Source organism: Sebastes fasciatus, chromosome 2 (assembly GCF_043250625.1).
Source record: "Sebastes fasciatus isolate fSebFas1 chromosome 2, fSebFas1.pri, whole genome shotgun sequence".
In the NCBI taxonomy this organism is placed as follows: Eukaryota; Metazoa; Chordata; class Actinopteri; order Perciformes; family Sebastidae; genus Sebastes; species Sebastes fasciatus.
Window position 1 is genome coordinate 11,030,517 of NC_133796.1, and position 25,644 is coordinate 11,056,160.

General features: G+C 40.3%; 1 protein-coding gene across 1 annotated transcript; it reads right to left on the bottom strand.

The window, feature by feature from the left end:
* Positions 1-439: 439 nt before the first annotated feature.
* Positions 440-25,644, bottom strand: LOC141783944 (semaphorin-7A). The gene is given in 15 exon segments (XM_074661569.1): positions 440-1,202; positions 1,204-1,480; positions 3,599-3,678; positions 10,915-11,060; positions 11,297-11,400; positions 13,454-13,643; positions 14,940-15,042; positions 15,771-15,949; positions 16,140-16,282; positions 16,405-16,509; positions 17,294-17,402; positions 17,704-17,802; positions 17,899-17,967; positions 18,068-18,201; positions 25,465-25,644. Coding segments are annotated over 15 exon segments (1,935 nt in total). The 5' UTR covers positions 25,592-25,644; the 3' UTR covers positions 440-1,132.

The window sequence follows — 25,644 nt, forward strand, 5'->3', positions numbered from 1 at the left end:
GAAAGGGATGTTGCTCGTGAAAAGCAAACCTCAACACACAGACAATTGACATTATGCATGGTACAGAGTGTCTTTTGATCAGTGCTTGGGACGTTTTGTGTTGGAGAGAAGGCGCTAGTTTCATCCACTCCTCTTTGTGGCACGTATTAGGTCACTCGTTGGTGACACAGAGACTCATCTGCACGCCACTTGATGTCTTCTTGCTATTGTAGTATAGTTTTGAGAGCAGTGTACCTGCGTACGCCCCTAATCTAAAAAGTTGTGGGCGCTCATGAGCTAGCTGTGAGCTAATAATTCACAACCAGTCACGACACTCTCTGTGATTCTCTCAGCCTTCTCCTCAGGTTTTTCATAGCAATGTCGTTCTCAGCCACTCAAACTGCTGTAGGTGACATCAGGAGGACCACTTTAACGTATACCGGGTCACCTGGTATCCAAAAAGGAACAGCTGAGATCCCAGTTCAATGTTCTTCAATGTTCAATTTTAATGGTGTCAGAAAGTCAACACGGGTTACTCAAATGAATCACTTGATGCTGTACAAGAATATTGCAAGAAGCAGAGTTTTCATTGTGTTTAATATCAACAGACACAAACACAACCAAAACCCGAGCCAGTCCGTACACGTCTGTCCGGACGCAACTGCTCGCGGGCTTTACATCATAACCTTATATACTTGGAACAAAGAACTCATCCATCCACGCAAACGTGTGATTGACACCCGGAAGCATTTTAACATCCTGTAACAGTCTTTCAGTAAGGCGACACATTCATTTCCACTTTTTTACAAACAGGTTTCTGTGTCACAGGTTCAGAAAGTTCCCGAACAAGAAATACTACCTTGATTTTTCACTTTGGTTATTCCACAGGGTTATTTATGATGACTACTGTTTCAGTAGTAAAAACAGGGTTATAGGATTAATACTTTTATCATTGTTTATCACATTTTTATATAGTTAAAAAGGGATTACTTCTACATTCCTCCCTTTGGGACTATAAAGTCCCACATAATAAAATAAAGGATTTTCAATTGAGTTCTACTGTTAGCTCTATCAATAGCTACAGTAGGACTACAGACACTTAGAAGTTGGAAGTGTCGTTTATCGCCATTATATTCATGTTATTTACTCGGGATTAACTGGACAAACTCTTGATCAGGACAGCCATTAGACAAAGCCAGACCAGTGGGCTTGATGAACGCCCTGCTCTCCAGCCGTAGTTGGTACTGTGCCAGGACTCTGCTGTAGCCCATCTCCTCCGACACGCACGTGTAATTTCCCACCTGCTCGGGACCCATGCTGTCGATCAGAAGAAGGCACTGCTGCTCCCTCGAGCTGCAGGATGTGTTGCTTTCAAGGTGACACCAGGTATACTGGGCGTGATGGGACGACACCGGGCACTGGAGGAAATACTTGGACTCAGGGCGAAGTGCGATGCTGTTGCTGGCCTCGTCTGCATGTGTAGCAGTGGAAGATCTTAAATCTGAGAAAACAACACAAGGTCTGTTAAGCTTTAAGACGGATGTTTATTTAACCTTTATTTAATCAGGCAGGTCTCTTATTTAAATTAGAGCATGGCAAGCCTCTTGGCAAGGTGCCTGGACAGTATCTACATATCTATTGGCAGAGTAGAACAGCAAAGGTAGGATGGGCATTTGTAATATAGTCAGGCTTGGATTATGGTAAAGGAAGTTGGATAAGTTTAATATAAATAGTAAAAGTACTCATAGAAGTTGTTCTTCTACGTTGTCTTTTCCACATGACCTGAAATGTTAGGTGTAAATAAGCGACAATCTCAGGGGCTGGGAAATGAAGCCAACGTGGAAGTACCAAAAAAATGCAGTTCCTCAAATGACCACTTGAGGCTGGCACCAAAAGCGAGTCAATCCCCATAGAGCCCCATGTTAAAATACCCAACTTTACAGCAGAAATAAACAGGATTACAGCCTGGTACAAAAAATGGTTTTGGTGTGTCGTTCATGACGGTTGTACAGGAGGTGATTTTTGATAAAACTCACCCATTTAAATTATATTAAGTTATGCATAATTAAGGGCCTAGCCATTTTGAGTGACTGGTCGCTACCACAGCGTTGCTGTCACGGCGTTGCTGTCACGGCGTTGCTGTCACACCATTGTTAATCGTTGGGTTGTATTAAAAGACACTCAGGAGTTGGCTGTTCATACCTTCTTGTGAGTACATTACAATCAAGCCTGCTTTTCGCTCGCCAAAATTAACATCCCAATTGATATCACAGTCAACGTGAATTACAGATGCATCTTGATAGCCAAGCTAGCTAGCTATCTAGATAGCACTAGCATTAGCTGTTAACTTAGCATTTGTTATGCTTACGGTAACTGCCCCAGCCGGGCTTTGCTCTTCCCCAGCTCCACCCTCTCGTCCGAATATGGTCACTTCTGGTTTCAAAAAAACAATGTCGCCATGACAGCTAAAATGTCAATCTCGAGGCTTCAAAACAGTAATCCACAAACCAATGGATTACTGTTTATACACAGTCTATGGGTGCAAACAAATAGACCTTTTGGATAATGAAGAAGTTTGTCTTATGTGGGTGGTGGCAGAATCTAAAAAGGTAGTAGGAGAATAGGGAACTGTATCATCAGCGTAGAGGAACATAGAAGGATTCTCTGATGTTATTTAAGTAAATAAGTAAAAGATGGTACCTAAAATTGAGCTTTGTGGTACACCCTTGATGACCAGGAGTGGCTGTGATAAGAAAGTTGGAAAATGGGGGAAGAGAGAACTCGGCTAATAAAGTACGTTTTTAGTATATCTGAAAAACGAGTAAAAGCTCTTGTTAAGAAAAATAAAACTGTAGCACAACATGGTATAGTATAGACCAGACGTCAGGGGCAACTTTCACTGTGGCTTTGACTTGACAAGGGCAAGATACTGCACAGAAAGTCTCAGAAGTGGTCAAGTCGGTTGTTTGCAAGTTCTCTATATCATGTGAAGCATATGGTAAGATAAGATGGGTTCAAATAAACCTAAATTCCTCACTTTAAGTAACGAGCAAAGACAGGCAATATTTAAAATGCCTAATTAAAAAGATGTGATGCAGTAGTTGTAATGTCAAGGGCTGCTACTTTTTACTTTATCAACTTAATTCCTGGGATATAGAGACAAGCTGCAGAGAGAAATTACAGCCTGTAATAGGACTGGTAGGGATAATCTGGGTAGTTGAACTTGAATTAGTAAAGTTGTGTTCAAAGAGCTTAGCTATTCACTTGGAGATAAAAGTGCACATGCTGTGTGAGGATAATTGTTTTTATTACAGTGTCCCAAATTAAAATATAGTATTTGGTAGACAAACCTTATGATATCATGACAGCACACATACACCACTCCCAGACCTGGCAGTGGTAATGCCTTACTGTGCCCACGGGGCTATTCAGGCATTAAAATATACAAAGCTCTGTCTACTTTGAGTAATTATTTCCAACATGTCCTGCACGTTTATTTGATTAATGCCGTTTTAATTGCACACAGTGTTTGCCTATTGCTATATTAGGTATTCACAGGGACAACCTAGAAATCTGACATGCTTTCCATTGGTCTTAAACCATCTGTTTTGTTTCATACCTTTTCCAGGGAGCTGATGAACCTTTAACTGAGTCACACAGATGGCATGGTTCCCTTGGGTCACGTCCTGCAGTGTGCCTCTGTGAAAGGAAAAGCTATGAGTTAGAAAAATATGCCAATAATGGCAAGTAAAAACTCACCAGCCATATGCACAAACACCACACACACAACAAAACTACCTGCCAGCTCATGCAAGTACATCTTGCATGAAGTTATGAATGACAAAGTTCAAGTAAGGTATTTTAGGAGTGCTTTCAGACTTTATTCCTCTATGCTACAGGTCACAGGTCACTAATTGGAGAAATAACTTCAAATTAGGGCTGTTTATCGCAAATTAATCAAAAAAATTTTCTGTTCTGTTCAAAATGTACCTTAAAGGGAGATTTGTCAAGTATTTAATACTCTTATCATCATGGGAGTGGACAAATATGCTTGCTTTATGCAAATATATGTATATATTTATTATTGGAAATCAATTAACAACGCAAAACAATGACAAATATTGTCCAGAAAACCTCACAGGTACTGCATTTAGAATAAAAAATATGCTCAAATCATAACATGGCAAACTCAAGCCCAACAGGCAACAACAGCTGTCAGTGTGTCAGTGTGCTGACTTGACTATGACTTGCCCCAAACTGCATGTGATTATCATAACGTGGGCATGTCTGTAAAGGGGAGACTGAAAATGGCCATGACAGTTTTTCCTCGCCAAAATGTTGCATAAGTTTGGAGCGTTAATTCACCTCCTAGTATAACATGATACCACTGGATTTCTTAGGTTTTCTAGTTTCATATGATACCACTATCTTCACTCTAGCTTTAAAACTGAGCCAGCTACAACCTAGAAATCGCAAGTTGCTTTAATGCGTTAAAGAAATTAGTGCCGTTAAAACTAATTTGCATTAATGCGTTAACTTTGACAGCTCTAATATGTGTATAAACATGTAACATCATAACAAGTATTATTCCATTATCCCTTTACTTTGTGACTGTGCCTGGTTATTTTATTTAACAAAAGGCAATCCAGACAATTCAAATGAAAGCGAAATGATTCAGTATGATGTCATCTGCATACAGTACTGTTCACACTAATACATTTTAAGATAGATTCCCATGTTAAGTTTGGAGTTTTTAGGGGCGTTTCACTAGATTCCACATAGATCCACACAGTCAATCAAGAAACAACTACCGTTCTTCACTTTCATCACCTCCTGGTAAGTATAGTGTGAAGGAGGGGGTCATTGCATTACACCACTTTAGATGCACTGCTAGTCAGACTATTACTCGGAGCAAGAATAGACCATCCTGTCTCCAGTTATCATTGTTAGTCAACCTTTCCCCAGGTGAGCAAACACTCACGCCCATATCACACCCTCCCCATAGAGCCAAAGAGCACATTCTGACCACATTTTGACCGCATTGATGCGCTATATGAAAAAGGAGTCTCAGTAACCACAGTCATCAACCTACCAGAGGAAGTGTGCAAGCAGATGTGCTCCTCTGCGCTGTATGTAGAGTGGGCTGTTTCAGAGGTGGAAATAAGTGTGTGTGTGTGCGTGTGAAGAGGATGTCTGTGTTTAAAAACTTTCTTCCTGTTTACAGAGAAAGCAGTCAGTGAGGTTTAGAGGTATCCCAAATTGGGATCGAGGTTGAATCTCTGTGCCAGCTGGACCGAAGCTGTACGTAAAGAGAGAATGTCATAATAACACCAGTACACATCATCCGTGCAGTTCTTCATTATTTGCAAAGTGCTTTACACACAGAGTTCTGCCACTTGAGAAAACTCTTAGGGGCCATTCAGATGACGCATTTTTGTTTCACACTCAACTGCCCAGAGCTTTACCAACTGTCCCCCAGACTATTTTACTTGCTTCAACCTTTCCGTCGAAGAACGTCACAACATCCGGTACATGCAAAGTCAATGCAAAGACCCGAGTAGATGCCAATTCGAGTTGAAAATGAAAAATTCGCTGTGTCACGAAAGCCTGTCAGTGTTGATATTCTCCTGACGTCACAGAGAATCAGAAATGGAGGACAGACTTATTCTCGCCATCTGTGGACACCCGGAGCTCTACGACTCAACGTCAGTACCGTACAGAGACAGAACGAAAAAGGAGAGGGCTTGGGGAAAAGTGGGCAAAGCCATAGGACTATGTGATAAGTTCTTAAAATATATATTTGTTACCTGATTCCAGCTATCGTTTGTACTTTACTACGAACCATGTTAGCACTAACGTTAGCATTAGCTGCCTATGTGGTATCTATTCCGGAAGGAGTACACTCATTGGCTGTAAAGGGCGAATAATTGGGTGTTGCAAAATACTCCAAAAAACAGTCCAGCGGCCGCATTCGTGTGAGTAATGCGAGTCGAAAATCCGCTTTGTGTTAGGTCTAAAATCTTCTTTACATTAACATTATGATAGGAAAGTTGTTGTGATTTAAGTAAAAGTTCATCATCATGAAAGAAGTCCTCATTAGAACGAGTTTTCTGGTTACACCCTTCTATCCTCAGACTTGAACAGGTGTGGCCGTACAGGATGCAAGATTTATTTCTATATCCTCTAGAGCAGGGGTGTCCAAACTACGGCCCGCGGGCCAACTGCGGCCCGTAGTCCACTTTTAATTGGCCCGCAGCAAATTCTAAAACTATAATGGAATGTGGCCCACACATGAAACTTGCACTTGAGTGTATTGTAGTTCTTAGTTTTACCACGAGATGGAGCTACTGCCTTCAACAAGGCAGATTCCCTGCAAAACACAATTAATCAAAGAAAAGGTTTGCCACTGATGACCAAAAATGGCAGAACCAAAGAAACGCAAGATAGCAAGTGAGTGCAGACAATTTCAGACACGGTGGGAAAATGAATATTTTTTCATAGAGGTCAAGGGGAAGTGTGTCTGTTTGATTTGCAATGAAACTGTTGCAGTGACGAAAGAGTATAATGTACGAAGACACTACGAAACCAAACATCAGACCTACACGTCCTACACTGGTGTTGAGCGAGAAGAGAAAGTAAAGCTAATGGCAGCTAGCCTGCTAGCTCAACAACAGTATTGTTTCCGTGCTAACAAAACACAAGAAAATGCTACAATAGCTAGCTACGAAGTAGCTCAACTCATAGCGCGACACGGGAAACCTTTCTCAGATGGGGACTTCATAAAACAGAGCCTCACTAAAGTCGCAGGAATAATGTGCCCGGAAAAGACGCATGAATTCAACAGCGTGAGCGCGTCCAGAAACACAGGTGTGCGGCGAATCGAAGACTTGTCAGCTAACTTAAAGCATCAAGTATCACATAAAGCTTGTGCTTTTCATTTTTACTCGATTGCATGTGATGAGAGCACAGATACCACAGACACCGCACAGCTGTTCATTGTTTTGCGTGGAGTTGAAGATAACTTTTGCATTACGGAGGAGCTGCTTGATCTCAAGGGTCTCAAGGGCACAACAACGGGTAAGGACATGTTTGAAGCTGTGTCAGATGCAATTGACAAGATGGGACTTAAATGGGACAAGCTGTGTGGAGTTACAACCGATGGGGCTCCAGCTATGACGGGCGAGCGCAAAGGAATGGCCTCTATGGTGTGCGCCAAGGTGCGAGAGAGTGGAGGTGAGGCTGTTAAAATGCACTGTATCATCCACCAAGAAGCCCTCTGTGCCAAGACAGTCCAGCTTGGCGATGTGATGAACACAGTTGTGAAAACTGTCAACATAATTCGAGCACGAGGGCTCCATCACAGGGAATTTCAAGCTTTCCTATCTGATGTTGATGCTGAATACGGGGACCTACTTTATCATTCTGAAGTGCGCTGGCTCAGTCGCGGCTCCGTGCTGCAGCGGTTTTATTCCCTGAGATCAGAAATTGATCCGTTTTTGAAAGAGAAGGACCGACCTCTTCATGAACTGAGTGACCCTCTATGGTTGGCAGACCTGGCTTTTCTAGTTGATCTTACTGGTCATCTCAACACACTGAACAAGAGCCTGCAAGGCAAAGACCAGCTTGTGCCACAACTTTACGCACACATGAAAGCATTCTGTGTGAAGCTTCGTCTCTTTGAGACACAGCTACGTAACTTCAATGTTGCGCACTTCCCCACGCTGTCCGAAGTCAAAGTTGCTTTTCCAGAGGTCAACCTTTCTGCTAAAAAGGGAAAATATGTGTCTGTCATCACATCTCTCATGACAGAATTCAGTCAGCGCTTCCAAGATTTTTCTGCCATTGAGAAAGAAATCCAGCTGTTCTCGACTCCCTTCCTGATGGATGCAGAAGAAGTCGAAGAGAGTCTGCAATTAGAGCTCATCGAAATGCAGTGTGATGATTCTCTGAAGAATCAGCATCAGCTTCTCCCCCTACCCGACTTCTACCGGAGCTTGGAAGAGGCCAAGTTTCCTCTGATGCGACGCCACGCAAAACGAATGATGAGTCTGTTCGGCTCAACATACATATGTGAGCAAACATTTTCTCTGTTAACTCTGAACAAAAGCAGACTGAGAACCAAAATGACCGACAGCCATCTCTGTGATGTCCTCCGCATCTCAACCACCAAACTTACTCCCGACCTGCCAGCCATCCTTCAGTCCAAAGCGCAGCATCACTGCTCCCACTAAGTGCAGTGCTGTTCCCATTATAGGTGAGTTAAAATATATTACACAGTATCCATGTGTTCACAAGCCTAATTACTTCATAAATTCAGTCAATTAAAGTTGATAACATTTCATCAAAAACGTTAGTTGATTTGTTAACAACCCCAATAACTTATTATTAATATACCCATCCCCTTTTCCCCTTATTGTCCCCCTGTATACAGGGCTGTGAAAGGGGATCACCATCCTGACTAAGAAGCAATCTCAGGCTGCTGTTTTGAGAATGAGCTGCCAACCCTTTTTGTAACAAAATAAATGAAAACACATTAATGGAAAGTTCTGATGTAGGATTTTTTTTTCTTTAAGCATATTCAAATATCAAGCATAATTTACCTCATTTGATTAATTTTGTTAATTTTAAAACCCTAGAGGTGAGGGGATATACCTCACCTCTAGTGAGTGGCCCAGCCTTTCGTATATTTTTCTGTATGTGGCCCTCAGTGAAAAAAGTTTGGACATCCCTGCTCTAGAGAGTACACTTTTTTTAAAACTTATATTTCCTGATAGATAAAAGTAGTTGCATTGTGAAAAAAAATCCCACTACATATTTTACACATTTTACTATAGTATAATGAGAAACGTTTCTCATAACATGTCCTTTCATAATAGGATACTTTGTTATTATAAACCTTTTTTTCTAACATTGGCAGTTCTGAGCTGCTGTGAATAACAACATAACAACATGTGACAGTGAGCCTTGCATAAGTCCAGTGACTGCTGTTTAGCTGCCAAAACACATGACAGCCGTATGCTTCGTGCTCTATTAAAATAACAACATCAGGGGCTGCTGATGACATTTATAGCTGTCCAGCTAACAATGACTGTCCATTGTCTTTCACAAGAACTTAGATCACAATCCTCACTTATTACGTTCCTGTTAAACTGCAGCGTGTGAAGAGAAATCACCGCTCTGAAGTGATCGTTTGTTTTGGGGACAATCCTATTATAAACAGGTTTGGATGCAGAATTGAGAAAATAGGAGTCACACTCCTTTGATGCTACAAATTAAATTATGTACCCATGAAAATGTCCATAGAAACCTATTAAATTAAACCACTCCTGCTGAATAATCCTCTCCTTCACTCTTCTCCTCTAAGCTCAGTATCCACTCATATCTCCTGCCAAATAATGGCATATATATAAATAAAATAAAACCAGACCCAGTATATACTGTATGTATAATTTAAAATGTCATCTTATGACGTTAATAGTAATGACAAAGGCTTCTAAAGACTGATGTCATCTTGCTTAGACGAAGGAGTGTATACACCATCTCTGTCGGTCGGTGCTGAAAGCCAAAACTGCTGACAGCTGTTGAATTAAAGGCGTTGCTGCGTTGTTATAAGACGGACTGCTGGTACTACATGTTGGTACTGTGTCCAAAATAAACACTTGCCAAATGTACTGTAGATTGGCTAGATAAATAGCTGTCAATATCGTGTTGAATGATTTGATAACTTGATTTACATCGTCACCAGAGTTGCTCCATATGGGAAGTAATGACTTGTGAGCGGTGGCAGTTTGTGCAGTGAATCAGCTGGAGGAAGGTATCGCTCATTACAACATAAATATGATGACACAACGCAAATAACACTCAATAAAAGGCGGATGTTGAGACACTGTGTACACACTGTGGATGAACATGCGGTATTATACTTGTGTATGAATTAAAGGTGCCCTGTGGAGTTTTTGACCACTAGTGGTGCTATGAAAATGTTTTTTTATTAAGGCTGTCAATCGTTTAAAATATTTAATCGTGATTAATTGCACATTTTTTATCTGTTCAAAATGTACCTTGAAGGGAGATTTGTCAAGTAATTTAATACTCTTATCAACATGGGAGTTGACAAATATGCTTGCTTTATGTTAATGTATGTGAATATTTATTATTGGAAATCAATTAACAACACAAAAAAATGACATATTGTCCAGAAACCCTCACAGGTACTGCATTTAGCATAAAAATATATGCTCAAATCATAACATGGCAAACTCAAGCCCAACAGGCAACAACAGCTGTCAGTGTGTCAGTGTGCTGACTTGACTATGACTTGCCCAAAACTGCATGTGATTATCATAAAGTGGGCATGTCTGTAAAGGGGAGACTCGTGGGTACCCATAGAACCCATTTTCATTCACATATCTTGAGATCAGAGGTCAAGGGACCCCTTTGAAAATGGCCTTGCCAGTTTTTCCTCGCCAAAATTTAGCGCAACTTTGGAGCATTATTTAACGTCCATCTCGACAAGCTAGTATGACACGGTTGGTACCAATGGATTCCTTAGGTTTTTTCTAGTTTCTCTACCTTTAAAACTGAGCCCGCTACAACTTAAAAATCGTTATGTGTTAAAGAAATTAGTGCCGTTAAAACAAATGTGCGTTAACGTGTTATTATCGCGTTAACTTTGACAGCCATAATGTAAACAATGGACAATTTGAAATAGTTTTAAAAACTTGCAAATGTTAGTTAGACCTCAAACAAACGCACAATAAGTTTTGTTGAGAAACAGTGAATGTGAACATATAGCTTTTGTTGGTTTACAAGAAAACCCCACAGAGCACCTTTAAGCTAGGGCCACTACATGTAATCTCTGGATGTGAAATTAAAACGTATGTTTGGATATTTAGATGAAAGTGTTCAGATAAAGATAAAGTAGGGTGGTCTTACTTTGTGTCAGGGGTGCAGTGGGTGCCGTTCCAACCACAGTAAGGATCTCTGGCCAAGACACAATCCTCACATCTGTCTCCATACTGGGCACAGTTGGCCACGTCCAGTTGGACCAGTTCACTTCTGGAGTTCACATACAGCTTCCTCTGCAATGAAACACAGAACAGAGGTTTAATTGTACTGGGACTAATATCTTTATTAAATATCCTCAGAAAAGTTTAGACTTCATCCAAAAAATCTAACTTGCACGCACTTCTTTAAGAAGTACTACCATTGTCTTTTAACTCAATATAACCATCGTTGGTGAATAAGACTCTTCCATACTCCGACCCTCGTGTCTCGGTGGGGGGAATAGTTGTGTTGGCAGCGCTGCGTTACTCACAGAGGTGGGGTGAAAGAGGAAGCTGAGGATGTGGGCTCTGTGGTCGAAAGGTTGATACTCAGTGATGATGAAGCTCTGCATCGCCTTATGAATTCTTCCATTAGCTGTTTAAAGACACAGGAAGACAGACACTGTATAAACATGCAACACCAACACAAGCCAATCCACTCCTATCTCATGTTTCATCACTTCATTATGACTTCGCTTCAAGCAAAGCTTATCAAATGTGTAGATAAAAAAAAAGTCTGCTGAGAGATTATTTTCTAAGAAATGTTCTTCAAATCATGTGTAAACCTCACCTTCAGTAACTCCTGCTACTCTAAGTGGAAAAGCAAATTTAATGTGTTTACATATAGGCCTAACTGTGCATGGATAAAGTATTTATGAGTTGCTTGCTGTAGGTTGTTTGTCTACAGTATTTTTCCCATTAAAGACAAGCCTTGTGTCATGTGTCTTCCCCTTTGACGTGGGAAACTGTTCAGTTGTTTCAACAGTCTTCATTCTTCTGCTAAAGAGAGCATGGATCTCTATAAGGATGGCCATGATGGACTGGTTGGTTTAGCACTATACTGATCTTCTCTAGTGGGTGTGTACTTGACTGTTGCGATATTTCATTTCCATTAAGCTAACAGGGAGATTGCCATGAGCCCCGAGGAACAGCACTGGGCTGTGAGTTAACCTTGGTGTAGTGGCCACAACAACAACATATGCATCTGAACTTGTCACATATTGACGCTTTGTCAGACCCCTTGGCGTCACTTTGTGGTCGCAGGAAACACATGCTTAACGTTGTGAATTAAACAAAAACAGGATTAGGATTAAGTAACAAAAACACTTAGTTAGGTCTAGGAAAAACAACATGGTTGGGCTTAAAATTACTGCGTTTGTACAGTGAAAATGTGACTTGACGTTGTGAACACAGGACACGAACAAACAATTGATTGTAACGTGAAAGTGAAACGTAACGCACGGGACACGAACAGCGGTCTCCTGGATGAAAGCCTTGTCTTTGTTGGACCCATCTTCCTCTCTTGCTGCCCGCCCTGTGTGTCTCTTTAGCTCTTTAAACTACGTCACCACACTCCAGGAGCACTTTCTCGGAGCGTTTACTGCTGTGTTGGATGGGTTTACATTGTAGTTAATGTAAAAGTGCGTCTCCTACTGCCGCGAAACGATACCTTGTGCGGTGGTATTGACGCCTTTGAAATGAGAACGGGTTGGCTGTGAGGTGACTTCGGCGTAGTGGCCACACTCTGTATTGCAGTATGAGCAGCTCTAATGTAATCAAGGTAGATTAGCAAACTATCTTCCTTGTCAGTCAAACAGGAGACTTGAGGCCTGGCCGCCATTTGTTATAATACGTCCAAAAATGGTTTCATCCTCTTTCGAAACTTTCTTAAATATATGCTCAACAGCTACAGCATCATTATAGTTCATATTCCTTATACAAAAAGTGGGTTCAAAGAGGACATATTATGCTCATTTTCAGGTTCATACTTGTATTTTGGGTTTCTGCTAGAACATGTTTACATGCTTTAATGTCCAAAAAACGCTTTGTCTTTCTTATACGGCTGTGCTGCAGCACCTCTTTTCACCCTCTGTTTGAAATGCTTTGTTTGAGCTCCTGTCCCAGCACAATGACACATCATATACTATATCATAAGAATTGAAATGAATAAAAAAACATCAACCTATTTCACATGAGATATTCCACATGATGCATTTCTGTTCTTAGGAAATGACAATAAACCTCAAACCAAAGCCGAAGGCCTGGTCCTCAAACCGTCTGGAGATCAGTCAGAGTCATGAGAAAACAAGCTCAATCTAGTCATGTAGGTAATCGGTCTGTTCTCTCTATTACTCAGTCCTATTCAGTCTGAGCTGAACAGGATTTAACAGATTCATTCTGCGAGTGTCTGCAGGCCTTTGTTTCCAACCAGATACTTGATATTAGTATTTAGAGCTTCAGCACTGGGTTCTGTCTCAGCTACATGTTAAACTGAACTTCTCTTGCTCATTTAAAATGTCAAACAATGAGTTGTTGTTTCCTCCCAGTATAGTAAACAATTTAAATGAACCTGGGTATGAAATGAACACACATATACAGAACAGTACACTATACTTAGTTTCAACTTCCTTGATGACTTTATTACTCACTTAGAGACAGGAATAGGACGGTGTGGTGGCTGTTATTCTGGGAACCATCAACATAGATTTGGGTGTAGCTGTGGTGATTAAAGAGAAGTGGGCCAGAGTTGTTCACAGGCCGGACCCAATGCTCCATCTCCGAATTCTCCTCAATCATCTTCAGGATGTCTAAAGAAATCCTTGTGCTGTCTCGAACACACTGAAGAAAAAAGGCATATGTTTCGGTTTGTGTTGTGATGGTTCAAGTACCAATTACATATGTACTTTATAATAATAATGTTGGCACAGTTCTTAGTAATGTTTGAAACAATGGTTCATTGTTTTCAAACCGAGAAAGACAAAAGCAGGCTTCTCATTTCTAGCCTGCGAGAACTGTTTTTGATGGCTGTAATGACAACTAACTTCATCAGATGTAGCCAGCTAGTTAATGAAGTTATCATTAGCTGTGTTGATGGTAAAACCTGTGTCTGGCTTACTTTTGAATGTTTCCAGCTGACTTGTTTCAAAAGAAGAACCCTCTAAAAGTGTTCTTAAATATGCATTTGATGGCTACATACATGAAATGTAGCTTGACACTGAGGGATGGCGTAGCAGCGTGCATTGCTTTCTGCCAAAGTATCTTTACTGATATTACCAGTGGGGGTGGAAAAGTGGGGAATTTCTACAAATAGTGGCTTTAAAATATAAAATAATAGATCAATAATAATACAGTTATTTTGCATGCTAATAACACCAGTGTTTCTATAAAATGTGCAAAGAACCTAGTTTGAAAACACTAGTCAAATTTGAGAAAATGTCAAGTTATGTTTCAAGATGTGCTGACATGTTGATTTATCAATTAAATCATGTTTATTACTCAGAATTTGTGCTAAATTTTGGCTAGGAAAAACTGGCATGGCCATTTGCAAAGTGGTCCTTTGACCTCTGACCTCCAGATATGTGAATGAAAATGGGTTCTATGGGTACCCACGAGTCTCCCCTTTACAGACATGCCCACTTTATGATAATCACATGCAGTTTGGGGCAAGTCACAGTCAAATCAACACACTGACACACTGACGGCTGTTGTTGCCATGTTATGATTTGAACATATATTGTTTATGCTAAATGCAGTATCTGTGAGGGTTTCTGGACAGTATTTGTCATTGTTTTGTGTTGTTAATTGATTCCCAATAATAAATATATACATATATTTGCATAAATCAAGGATATTTGCCCACTCCCATGTTGATAAGAGTATTAAATACTTGACAAATCTCCCTTTAAGGTACATTTTGAACAGATACAAAATTATTTTGCAATCAACTATGGACAATCGTGATTAACCATGATTGAATATTTTTAATTGATTGCCAGCCCTACTCAGAATTAATAACATCTTCTTCTTTGTAATTATATTCAAGCCCATGGTTTGAAAGATAGCAGCCATAACAATGCCAGGAATCATTTTGTGACGGGACAAGATCACCTCAGATCGATTTTGCATGACACATACCGCTCTAGGCCTGCGCTCTTGTTGGCCCTTGCCTTTAAAGGGGGAGGATTCGTAGATCTGTTCAATATCTTGTAACATATAGACACACACAGCACTCATACCCCTGCAGAGAGACACAGAGATTAGCTGGTATACACAGTATAGACATCTGCAGCAACAAGACACTGTTGAGAGGTCAGTAAAGATTTTAGCCATGCTGGTCAAAAATCTGTGACAAACAGCTGATGAGAGGGGGCTAAATTTAGAGGACGGGAACTTAGGTCAGCTTGCTCGAAAAGAAAAAGCATAAACAAAGTGTCTGCTAAAAAAAATAAGAGAACCAGTTCTGTCTGATCAACATGATATTTAAAGCACAGGGAACATGAGCTACAACGGGTTGCCCATTTGTCAAATGAATAGTTACATTTCTCTTGTTTTGCTTCTGTGTAAACTATTTTAGAGTCATTATTCCCATCTCATGATGGTTTGTGGCTATGTGCTTTGGTTTGGATAAATTGGCAGACATAACATGTGACTGTGCTGTTTTCAGTAAAGACACAGCAAAGTCATTCTGGTTTGCTGTTGTGGCTGTCTTTAATCGGATGTTGCCGGAAAGAGTTCAAAGTGTCAAAGAATTTTGCCGAAATGGGCCCAAGTCAAGTTTGGATTACATTTTTGGAAAAGCACAACGTTTGATAGGGCTAATGCTTAAGTTATGACTATACTTGAGTACTGTACTTAATGTTTGAGGTCATCTCTTTTACCCCAACGTGAATCAAATTCGGAAAGTAGCAGTATTTTAAAACTTTACAACACACTTTCTTGAATGCATGAGTGATAATGGAGTCTTACCATTCATTTCTGAAGAGTGCATAAACCCTGGTATCCTGCCACTGGTCTGCAGGCACAGTAGCCACATCCACCAGCTCAGAGAAATGTTGTTTGCTGTCATGGTCCCCACAGAAGAGCCTGGCGGTCATATGGGATGTCCAGCTAGACTGCAGGGTGTTCTTGGGACCACCATAATCTTCCTAGAAACAATGCACAGCCCAAGGATCAATCACTCCTTCATAATGCAATAAATACATATGTAATTATTAGTATATGTAGTGGATATGGTTAAATTTTCATTGTTTAAAGCTGTTTTTATTCATAAAATCCAGCTAAAAACATTACAATCAATAAATGCAATCCTAATTAAGTTAATTATGAAGGTCTTACCATGCAAACCCTGGTCACAAAAGGGAGCCACATCTCACTGTACATGCCTGTGTCTCTGTTTTTCTCCTTATAGAAGGCATAAACTTTGTTCTGCCTGTGATCGTCTTTCTTTATGCCGAGAACCAAACCCACATAGTGCTGCTCTAAAGACAAAAAAACAGCGCAAATATTTGTCTCTGTAGCCTTAGAACATATGAATGTTAACTAATGAAACTTATCCTCAGTCCTTACAGAAAACCAATCTCTCTCCATACAGATACTGTACCTTTATCATGTCTTGCCGGTACAACTCGGTCTCTCCCAAACTTGTGGATGCCAACGAACTCTTGAGATCCAGAGTATGTAATGTAGAGATCACCTTCCTCAGATTCTGCAAAGACGGAACAATTTTTTAAAGGTATTATAACAGCATCGCTGTGCTTTTGGTTCGCAGCAAGCATCAGTTCACCTTTCATATTCCAGAAAACAGTTTCTCCTGTATGGAAAAACTGCTTAGTGATATGCAAAACCCGTGTGAAAGACATAATGTGTCTGTACTTTGGTGTGACGCCAGCAGGAGAAACTGGAGTCTGGAGTGAATAGTTGGTACAAGCAACAAGCGCCAGCACAAACTCATTATAAGCAATGATAGCAAAGAAGAAAAAACTAAATCAGCGGTGGACTCAGGCTGTCTGAGGGACAGGAGCGGAAAAAATAAATAAATAAAAAGGGCACCAGCTGCATGTGGTGCAGCACAAACGCAGAGAAAGTTTTCTAGCATGCAGGGCAGCCTATATGGCACTGCATTGTGTCTTCCAATTGTAAGGCCACCCTAGAGGGCACATCACATTTTCTCTGGAAGGGCACCCTAGAGGACACTTTATCATGTTTTCTCCGCTGGAAGAGCACCCTAGAGGGCACTTCATCACATTTTCTGTACTGAAACGGCACCCTAGAGGGCACTTCATCACATTTTCTCCACTGGAAGGGACCCTAGGGGGCACTTCATCATGTTTTATCTACCATAGGGTCATCCAAGAGGGCACTTTTGCTGCATTTTTTTTCGAATTTGGAGGCCCCTCAAGTCCACAAAATCATGAGTGAAGCAGGTTATTAGTGCTGGCAATAACAGAGAAATCAGAGAAAAGAAAAATCCTGTGTGTGCAGAAACTCACCCACAAAGGCAGACGGTTCACCTTCTTTTATACCAAATTCCTTTATGCTTTTCTTTATCTGCTTCATTTTTTCATAGGGAATGCACCTGGGTGACTGCTCAGATACGTCCTACAAGAAAACACAAAAGATCTCAAACAATCCTCGCTACGTATTCTCCATCTGGTAGAACAAATGTGGTGCATCTGAACAAACTTGAATAAGCAGGAAGTGTTGCACTTCATCTACTTGCAAAAGCATCAGTGGATTGTTTCAAATACATAGAAGAAGAAGTGGCTAGTCACAACAAGTAGTGGTAGTGACCAGACAGAAAGGAGCACCACCAGTGATTATTCCCAATGTTGTTACAACAAAACAGACATTTTCCTTCCATTTTCAGTAACATGTCCAGTACATCTCTGCAGTGTCCTACCATAGTACAGCACACTGTTCCCCTGCCATTGGTTCCACATAGAAACACATGGTTGTCCTCTTCCATCTTGTGGACCACACTGATGTTATAGTTGCAATCCTAAATGACAAGAGCAAGAATTTTTGCGATAATTCAATCAGATCTGACCAACATATCACATGCTGTCCTATTTGCTATTAAGTTATGTTCTTTTACCGCTTTCACACTTATTGGAGGCCCACTGACGATGCATTCTGTCCACATCACGCTTATTTCCACTGGAGTCTGTGAAGAGAAAAAATGCATCGTTATCATTGCCTCCATGTCTCTATAAATGTATGTTATCTGTTATTTGATTGCAGACACTGCCAGAGATGATCACTACCTTTTGAGGATTTTGAAAGTTGAATGAGTTCAGGTGTTTTTGTCCAGCAACTATGACAGTGTCCGGCGCTCCTTCCAGAACAATCCCTACGGGTGCCTGGTGTCCAGGTAAAGGTAACCTTTTCATTGCAGTCTCTACAATAAAAAAACATGTTGAATGATAAACATTGGGTGTGCAATGGATAAGGTCAAATTGCCATTGTACACAACTTTGTATACACAATAACAGCTTAACCTGTTGTAGCAAAGATAGCGGTGTGGCTCTATGGATGGCGTCATTTAGCATTCTTCCCGACATGCTAGCATGTCATGGTTGGTACCAATGGATTCAAATATGTTTTCTAGTTTCATATGATACCAGTACCTTCACTCTAGGTTTAAAACTGAGCACGCTACAATCTCTGAAAAACAGAATAGCGGCCGTTGGATTGTTAAGAGGTTAACCTGTTTTGTCCAATGGTGCACTGCTTTGGTCCAGACTGAAATATCTCTATTGCATGGATTACGGAGGAGGACGTCCCCTATCTTTTCCACCAGTTCAATTCACGATTTCAAGATGAACTTCAGTGATCTCTTGACCTTTCCTCTAGCGCCACCATGAGGTTGACATTTGTTGAATTGAGTGAAATATCTCAATAACTATTGGATTGACCATCATGACATTTGGTGTAGATATTCATGTCCTAGGGTGAATTGATAATTTAACCTTTCATTCAACACCACCATTAGGCTTTCAATCATTATGTATAGTTTGACATCTGTCTTTCAATTGCATAACATGTATTTATCGTAAAGTTAAAACAAGTTTCTGCAGTGTTGTTCTTGTTATTTGTGCTCCAAGCCTCCCGTTATTACCCTCCCGTCCTTATCAACAGATAGGACACATACAAAACACTGCCTGAATGTGCAAATTAAATTTTTTCACTCTGTAATTTTTTTTTACACACAGGACCGAAATACAAATATAAATAACCTTTAATATTATTATTATTATTATTGTGGGAATGCTGATTCAGCATTCCCAGTATTGTTCTTCTAAGGTTTATTCAACTTCTTCAACTATTTCTTCCGTATGTTTTTTGGCCTTCAACTAGTCCTGCATACTTTCAGCTACAGAAACCGTTCAACTATCAAAATATTCAGCTCTTTAAGGACATTAGTGCTATATCTTTTCTTGTTTCAACTATTTATACTTTTTAAAATATTAAGCTTTTTCCACATTTTTTTTACAATGTAAGTCAATGGAGAAAATCTTCAAATCCTCTTAAACCTACTCCACTTTGAAATGCTACTGCTTCCTCATACTTTCAGCTACAGACTTCATTTAAACTTTAAACGGGTTACAAGTCTTTGAACTATTAAGCTAAGAATCAGCTTTTTGCTTTTACAGTTTTTCAGTTATCGCAGTTTACATTTTATTAAATTTTCAGACCATTTCAGATTTTATAATGGGTGTGTATTGCGCGGGTCGTTAAGGGCTAGAGCACGTGACATCATTGTTAGAGTGCGGGAAAGCTTTGAAATCTTTTGAAAATTTTCCGAACAAATTGCTCCGTAGCCCACAATTTTCACTCTTCATAGATCATTTTTTCATCAAATTGTAGGAAATTTTGTGACGGTTGCAGTCATGTAGCTATGGAATTAGTCGGACTTACACATTTGTCTCTAGGGTCACAAAAGTGAGAGTAAGTCCAACAAGCCGCTAAATAGAGAGCAATGTTAAATCAGACGGGAAATGTCTGACAGAAAGTTGACAATGGCACTTTTCTAACCTGCTCCCATGATCCCATTTTTGACTCCACACACACACAAAAAATGACATCAATGCGTTCGGCAGAGACGCTTCTCTCCGATGATGACATTATTTTGCCGATTGGACTCACGGTGTTTGTCTGAGAGACACTTTTAATGACATGTATGTCTCTGGTTAACTCCTATTATAAACTGTCTCTCTGAGGGTGCAGTGGAGATCGCCATGGCAATGTTTGATTGCTGCTAAACAGCTGATTCACATTAGCCAATCAGAGCAGGCTGACTAACACACGTACACACACACACACACACACACAACGCACACACACACACACACACACACACACACACACACACACACACACACACAGAAGGTAACTGTATCTTAACAGGGAACTCAGGACAAGTTTTTTTTTTCAAAATAAAATAGTAACTATCTACCATATTTTGTCTAACAACTTACAGTTTTAAAAGTTCTAGCTGCTACTACTACAACTATTACTAATACTACTACTGTTGCTGCTGCTGCTGTTACTACTACCAGTACTAGTACTACTACTACTGCTTCTGTTCCTACTGATTCTACTACTACTACTACAGCTGCTGCTCCTTCTGCTACTAATACTACTACTAATACTACTACTACTACCGCTACTACTATTACTACTACTGTTACTGCTACTACTACTACCAGTGATGTTACTGCTACCACTACTGCTACTACTGCTCCTGCAGCTGTTCCTACTGCCTCAACTACTACTACTACTACTACTACTACTCTTACTACAACAACTACTACTACTACTACTACTACTGCTCCTTCTGCAGCTGTCAGCATTCCCACGCATTTTCAGCAGGAAATGCATTTTCTAGTTATTATTATTATTATTATTATTATTATCAACCACACAAGATGTATTTGTTAATAGACTAAACCTTCATTGCATTCAACATGAGACTAATAGCATACAGTCAAGCGTTAGATATTATAATTATACAGAAAATTAGTATTCTCTACAAAATGTGTTTATTTGTCAAAACTAAGAGCCAATCAGCTCTTTGATCAGGCGACGGCCAGCCGTTTCCCATCATGCCCTGGGATGGTGGAGAGCAGCTGTAGTGCAGCTGTAGTGCCTGGCTATAAAAACGGCGGCCGCCTCAATCTCGTAAAGTTAACGTTGTCTTCGCATGCATGACGTGAGAGCAAGTCGGTATTAAGTTGGACACAAATCTAACCGGCAAGCACTGTGCGGCGATCGACGGTGACTCATTTCAAACAAGCCTAACTTGTCGTAGGAAAAGCACAGGTGTTACTAATAACATTAACGATGCCTCTGTTCTATTCAAGTGTCCCATTAAGACATGACTGTGTGACAGTGAGCCAGCGTGCACAAACTGAAGCAGCTGAATGGAATTCAGCCATCATTAAAGGGCCATTGTGTAGGATTTAGGGGAGTCTATTACTGTAGCAGAAATGGAATGTACTATTCATAACTATGTTTTCATTAGTGAATATTCACCTGAAAATAAGAATCGTGTTTTCGTTAGCTTAGAATGAGCCCCTCATATCTACATAGGGAGCGGGTCCTGTTCACAGAGTCAGCCATGCTGCTCCGCCATGTTTGTACAGTCGCCCAGAACGGACAAACCAAACACTGGCTCTAGAGAGTCAAAATGTCTTCTGTTAAAGAGTCCTATTGTTCATGATGACATCACAGCTTAATTAGTTTTAATTAATAGGTTCAATCACTGAAAACTTACAAAAGTGTCAAAATGGATTTTACTCTTATTCTTCAGTCACATTATTAAATTAAAATTATCTTTTATATTCTGATCTTATATTAATGACTTTAGTGTGTGTGACTATGTATAGTCAGGCAATAGATAGACTTGTAGCCTATTTCTATCAATATGTCCCACAGTTTCCTATCACAATTAATATTCCTTGAGAATCCTAAATGAATGATATTCTTCATCCTGATGCTTGAACCTGCCAAAATATTGCTGCCAGAGGAGCACTTAATATTAAGCTGAGACGCACTGCAGCAGCTCTGTTCTGTTTGTCTAGACCAGGGGTGTCAAACGTACGGCCCGCGGGCCGGATCAGGCCCGCGAACGGGTTTAATCCGGCCCGCGAGATGATTTTGCAAAGCATAAAAAGGAGCTGCAATTTTTTTTTTTTTTTTTAAGATTTTTTTTTGTGGTCTTTTTCCTTTATTTGACAGTGATAGTGGTGAAAGGGGGGGATAGAGGGGATGACAATGCAGAAAGGGCCACAGGTCGGATTCGAACCCTGGGCCGCTGCAGCAAGGATCGAGATCGATGAAACTGTTATATCGCGTAGAAAGTATAACAGAGGATAAATGCTAAAAACGGAGTGGATGTTTGGTGGGGTTTGCAGGGAAACAAAAAAGAGATTTTTAGTCCATGTACCTGATAGAAAAGAACAAACTTTGTTGGATTTAATTGAGAAACATATTGCTCCTGGTTCAATAATCATTTCTGATTGCTGGAAATCTTACTTCAATATTAAGAAAAATGGGGTACATACACAGGACAATAAATCACTCTAAAAACTTTGTAGATCCAAACAACCCAGAAGTACATACACAAAGTATTGAAAGCACATGGAATGTCTTGAAAAATGGATCAAGCGTAGAGGAACCAATATAAGCGATTTTGTTGATGAATATATTGATGAATTTAATTTCAAAAAGAGTTAAAAAAATGCATTTTATGATTTAATTCAGTTGATTAAGAATAAATACAGCTTTTAATTTTGATTTTTGTTAATTTTTTATGGGGGACAAATAACCAATTTTATCCCAATTCTGTTAAGCAAGCAAACTGTTTATACCGGGGCTAAGCAAGTAGGCTACAGCTAGTCCGGAGCTAGCTTGTCATTCTGCCTGCCTGATTTGAACATTACGTGCTTTGGCACCCTCATTGCCCCAAAATGTCTCTGTCAAAAAAGAGAAAAGTGGACGCAGAGTGCAGACTGTTCCAAGAAAAATGGTCATCCTCCTATTTATTCACGGAAGTGAATGGGAAAGCTGTGTGTTTGTTGTGTTTACAGCAAGTTTCAGTGCTGAAAGAATATAACGTTCGTCGCCACTATGAGACTCTTCATGCCGACAAATACAACAACCTTCAAGGACAACAGAGAAGAGAGAAGGTGAATGAATTGTTGGCGGGTCTGAAGAAACAGCAGTCTGTGTTTACTCATAGCCGAGAAATCAGTGACGCTGCAGTGAAAGCTAGCTACCTTATTGCTAATGAAATTGCAATGGCTTCAAAGCCATTTAGTGAGGGGGAATTTGTGAAAACATGCATGCTGAAGGCTGCGGAGATTGTGTGCCCTGAAAAGTGCCAGGCTTTTTCAAATATCAGCCTGACAAGAAACACAATTGCAGACAGGATTTCTGATCTTTCGGCGGATTTGGACAGCCAATTGAAGCGCAAAGTAAAGTCATTTATTGCGTTTTCAGTTGCAATTGACGAAAGCACTGACATTACAGATGTTGCGCAACTGGCCATATTCATCCGTAGAGTTGATGACACTTTGACCGTCACCGAGGAGTTCGTGGAGTTGGTGCCAATGACGGATACCACAACAGCAGCTGATATTTTCACCGCACTCGTCGGCGCCCTGAACAGGGTCGGAGTGGACTGGTCCCGCGCTGTCAGCCTTGGTACAGATGGTGCGCCCTCAATGATCGGGAAAAAAGCAGGTGTTGTGACAAAGTTCAGAGAGAAAGTGCAGACTGCAAATGGAGAATGTGATTTTTGGACTTTTCACTGTATTTTGCATCAGGAGGCTTTGTGTTGCAAGTCATTAAAGATGGATAACGTCATGAAGGTGGTCGTCCAAACTGTTAATTTCATCCGATCCTGAGGCCTGAATCACCGTCAGTTTGACAGCCTTCTCAGAGAGAAAGGCCACAACTATGGGCTGCCATACCACACTGAGGTAAGATGGTTAAGCCGAGGTGCTGTGCTGAGGTGTTTCTTTGAATTACGAGAGGAAATTGAACAGTTCATGGAAAAAAAGGGCAAACCAGTGTTAGAATTTCAGTCCACAGAATGGATGCAGGACCTTGCATTTATGGTGGATGTTACAGAGCACTTGAATAACTTGAACAAAATGCTGAAAGGGCACAACAAAGTTGTCACGCAGTATTATGACAGCATATGTGCGTTCAAGTTGAAGCTGTCATTGTGGGAGACGCAACTCGCAGGTAGTGATGCAGCTCACTTTCCTTGTCTGAAAGATGTGTGCGCGACCCAACATGCCGCAGACATGAAGCGGTTCAAAGATAAAATAACGGGACTATTGCGGGAGTTTGAGCACCGTTTTCAGATTTTTGGTGAACTGGAGAAAGACTTCAAAGTGTTTTGCTCGCCATTCACCGCGAATGCCTCTGATCTGCCCGTCAACATCCAACTTGAAATAATAGACTTGCAGTGTGACTCAGATTTGAAGGGCAAATTTGCTGCAGCTGGCTTGGACACATTTTATCAGTATCTCTTGCCACGTTACCCCAACTTGACAGCCCTTGCTGCAAAAGTGTTGTGCATGTTTGGAACCACATATCTTTGTGAGCAAGTTTTCTCTGTAATGAGCATCAATAAAACAAATCTGCGCTCAAGGCTCACGAACAAGCACTTGAATAACATCCTGAAATTGGCTGCCACTCAGGATGTGACGCCTGATATTGATGCACTTGTGAAAGCTAAAAGATGCCAGGTTTCAGGAGTGAAATAAACAATGGGTAATCCCACTTAAAATGCTGCATGAGACACTGCACCCTGATATAGTTCTGTGAAAATGATTGTCTTCTGTGGAAATTTAAAGAAAGTGAACAGTGTGTGATTTACTGTAATAATGTCAGTCACTTCAATTCATAAGTTTGGTTTGTTGAAATTGTTCATGCATTGCACAGCTTTTATTTTTCTATCAATAAATAGTTTAGCCTACAAGGCAGGGAGTAACTCAACCCTCTTGAATAGTTTCTACCTCAGTTTGTATGGTTTGTTGAGTTAGCACAGGATTAATATGTGGAAATGACAAATGAGGTATTTGATACCTAGAAGAGTTGTTTTATTTATTTATTATTTATTTCGTATTTTGTTCAATCCCAGATAGGCTGTGACTTAAAGTTTAATGGCTTTGTAGATACACTGAGACGAAGTTTAAGTTCCAATCACTGAGGCATTGTGTTCTTGAAATTGCACCAATTTTTTCCTCAGAATTTTCAACTAACTTGAAGTGTTTGTCAAGAGGATTATTTGTGATGTGTACATTTTCAGAATGTGCTTGTACTATTTTGGACCAAAGTAAAACAAAGAAAATAATCTGAAGTTGTCGTTATTTTTAAGTTATTATGCCATGATTTTACCGGTCCGACCCACTTGAGAATAGATTTTTCTCCATGTGGCCCCTGAGCTAAAATGAGTTTGACACCCCTGGTCTAGACTAAACGCGTGACAGTCTCCTGCTTTTGTGTGTTTCAAATTAACTAGGGAAAAACCTTCACATTCCTTAACTTTAACACATTTTAAAACATTTTCCTTGTCTTTTTTTCTCGGATACTCGACTTGTTCACATCACAGTTCATGTTAAAGTTGAAGAAAAACGTTTCCTACCTTTCTCTGTGAATGTCATCCTCGGTAAATGCGTCGAGTTCGCCTCTATCAAACTATTGAGGCATGCAAATGATAAATACACCGTTAAAAATAAGAGCCCCATCCTGCGTGAAATGCCTTTTGACATAGAAGTCTGTGGTGCGTCTGTTCTCTGAGCTGCTACTATCAGAGGTGCATCTC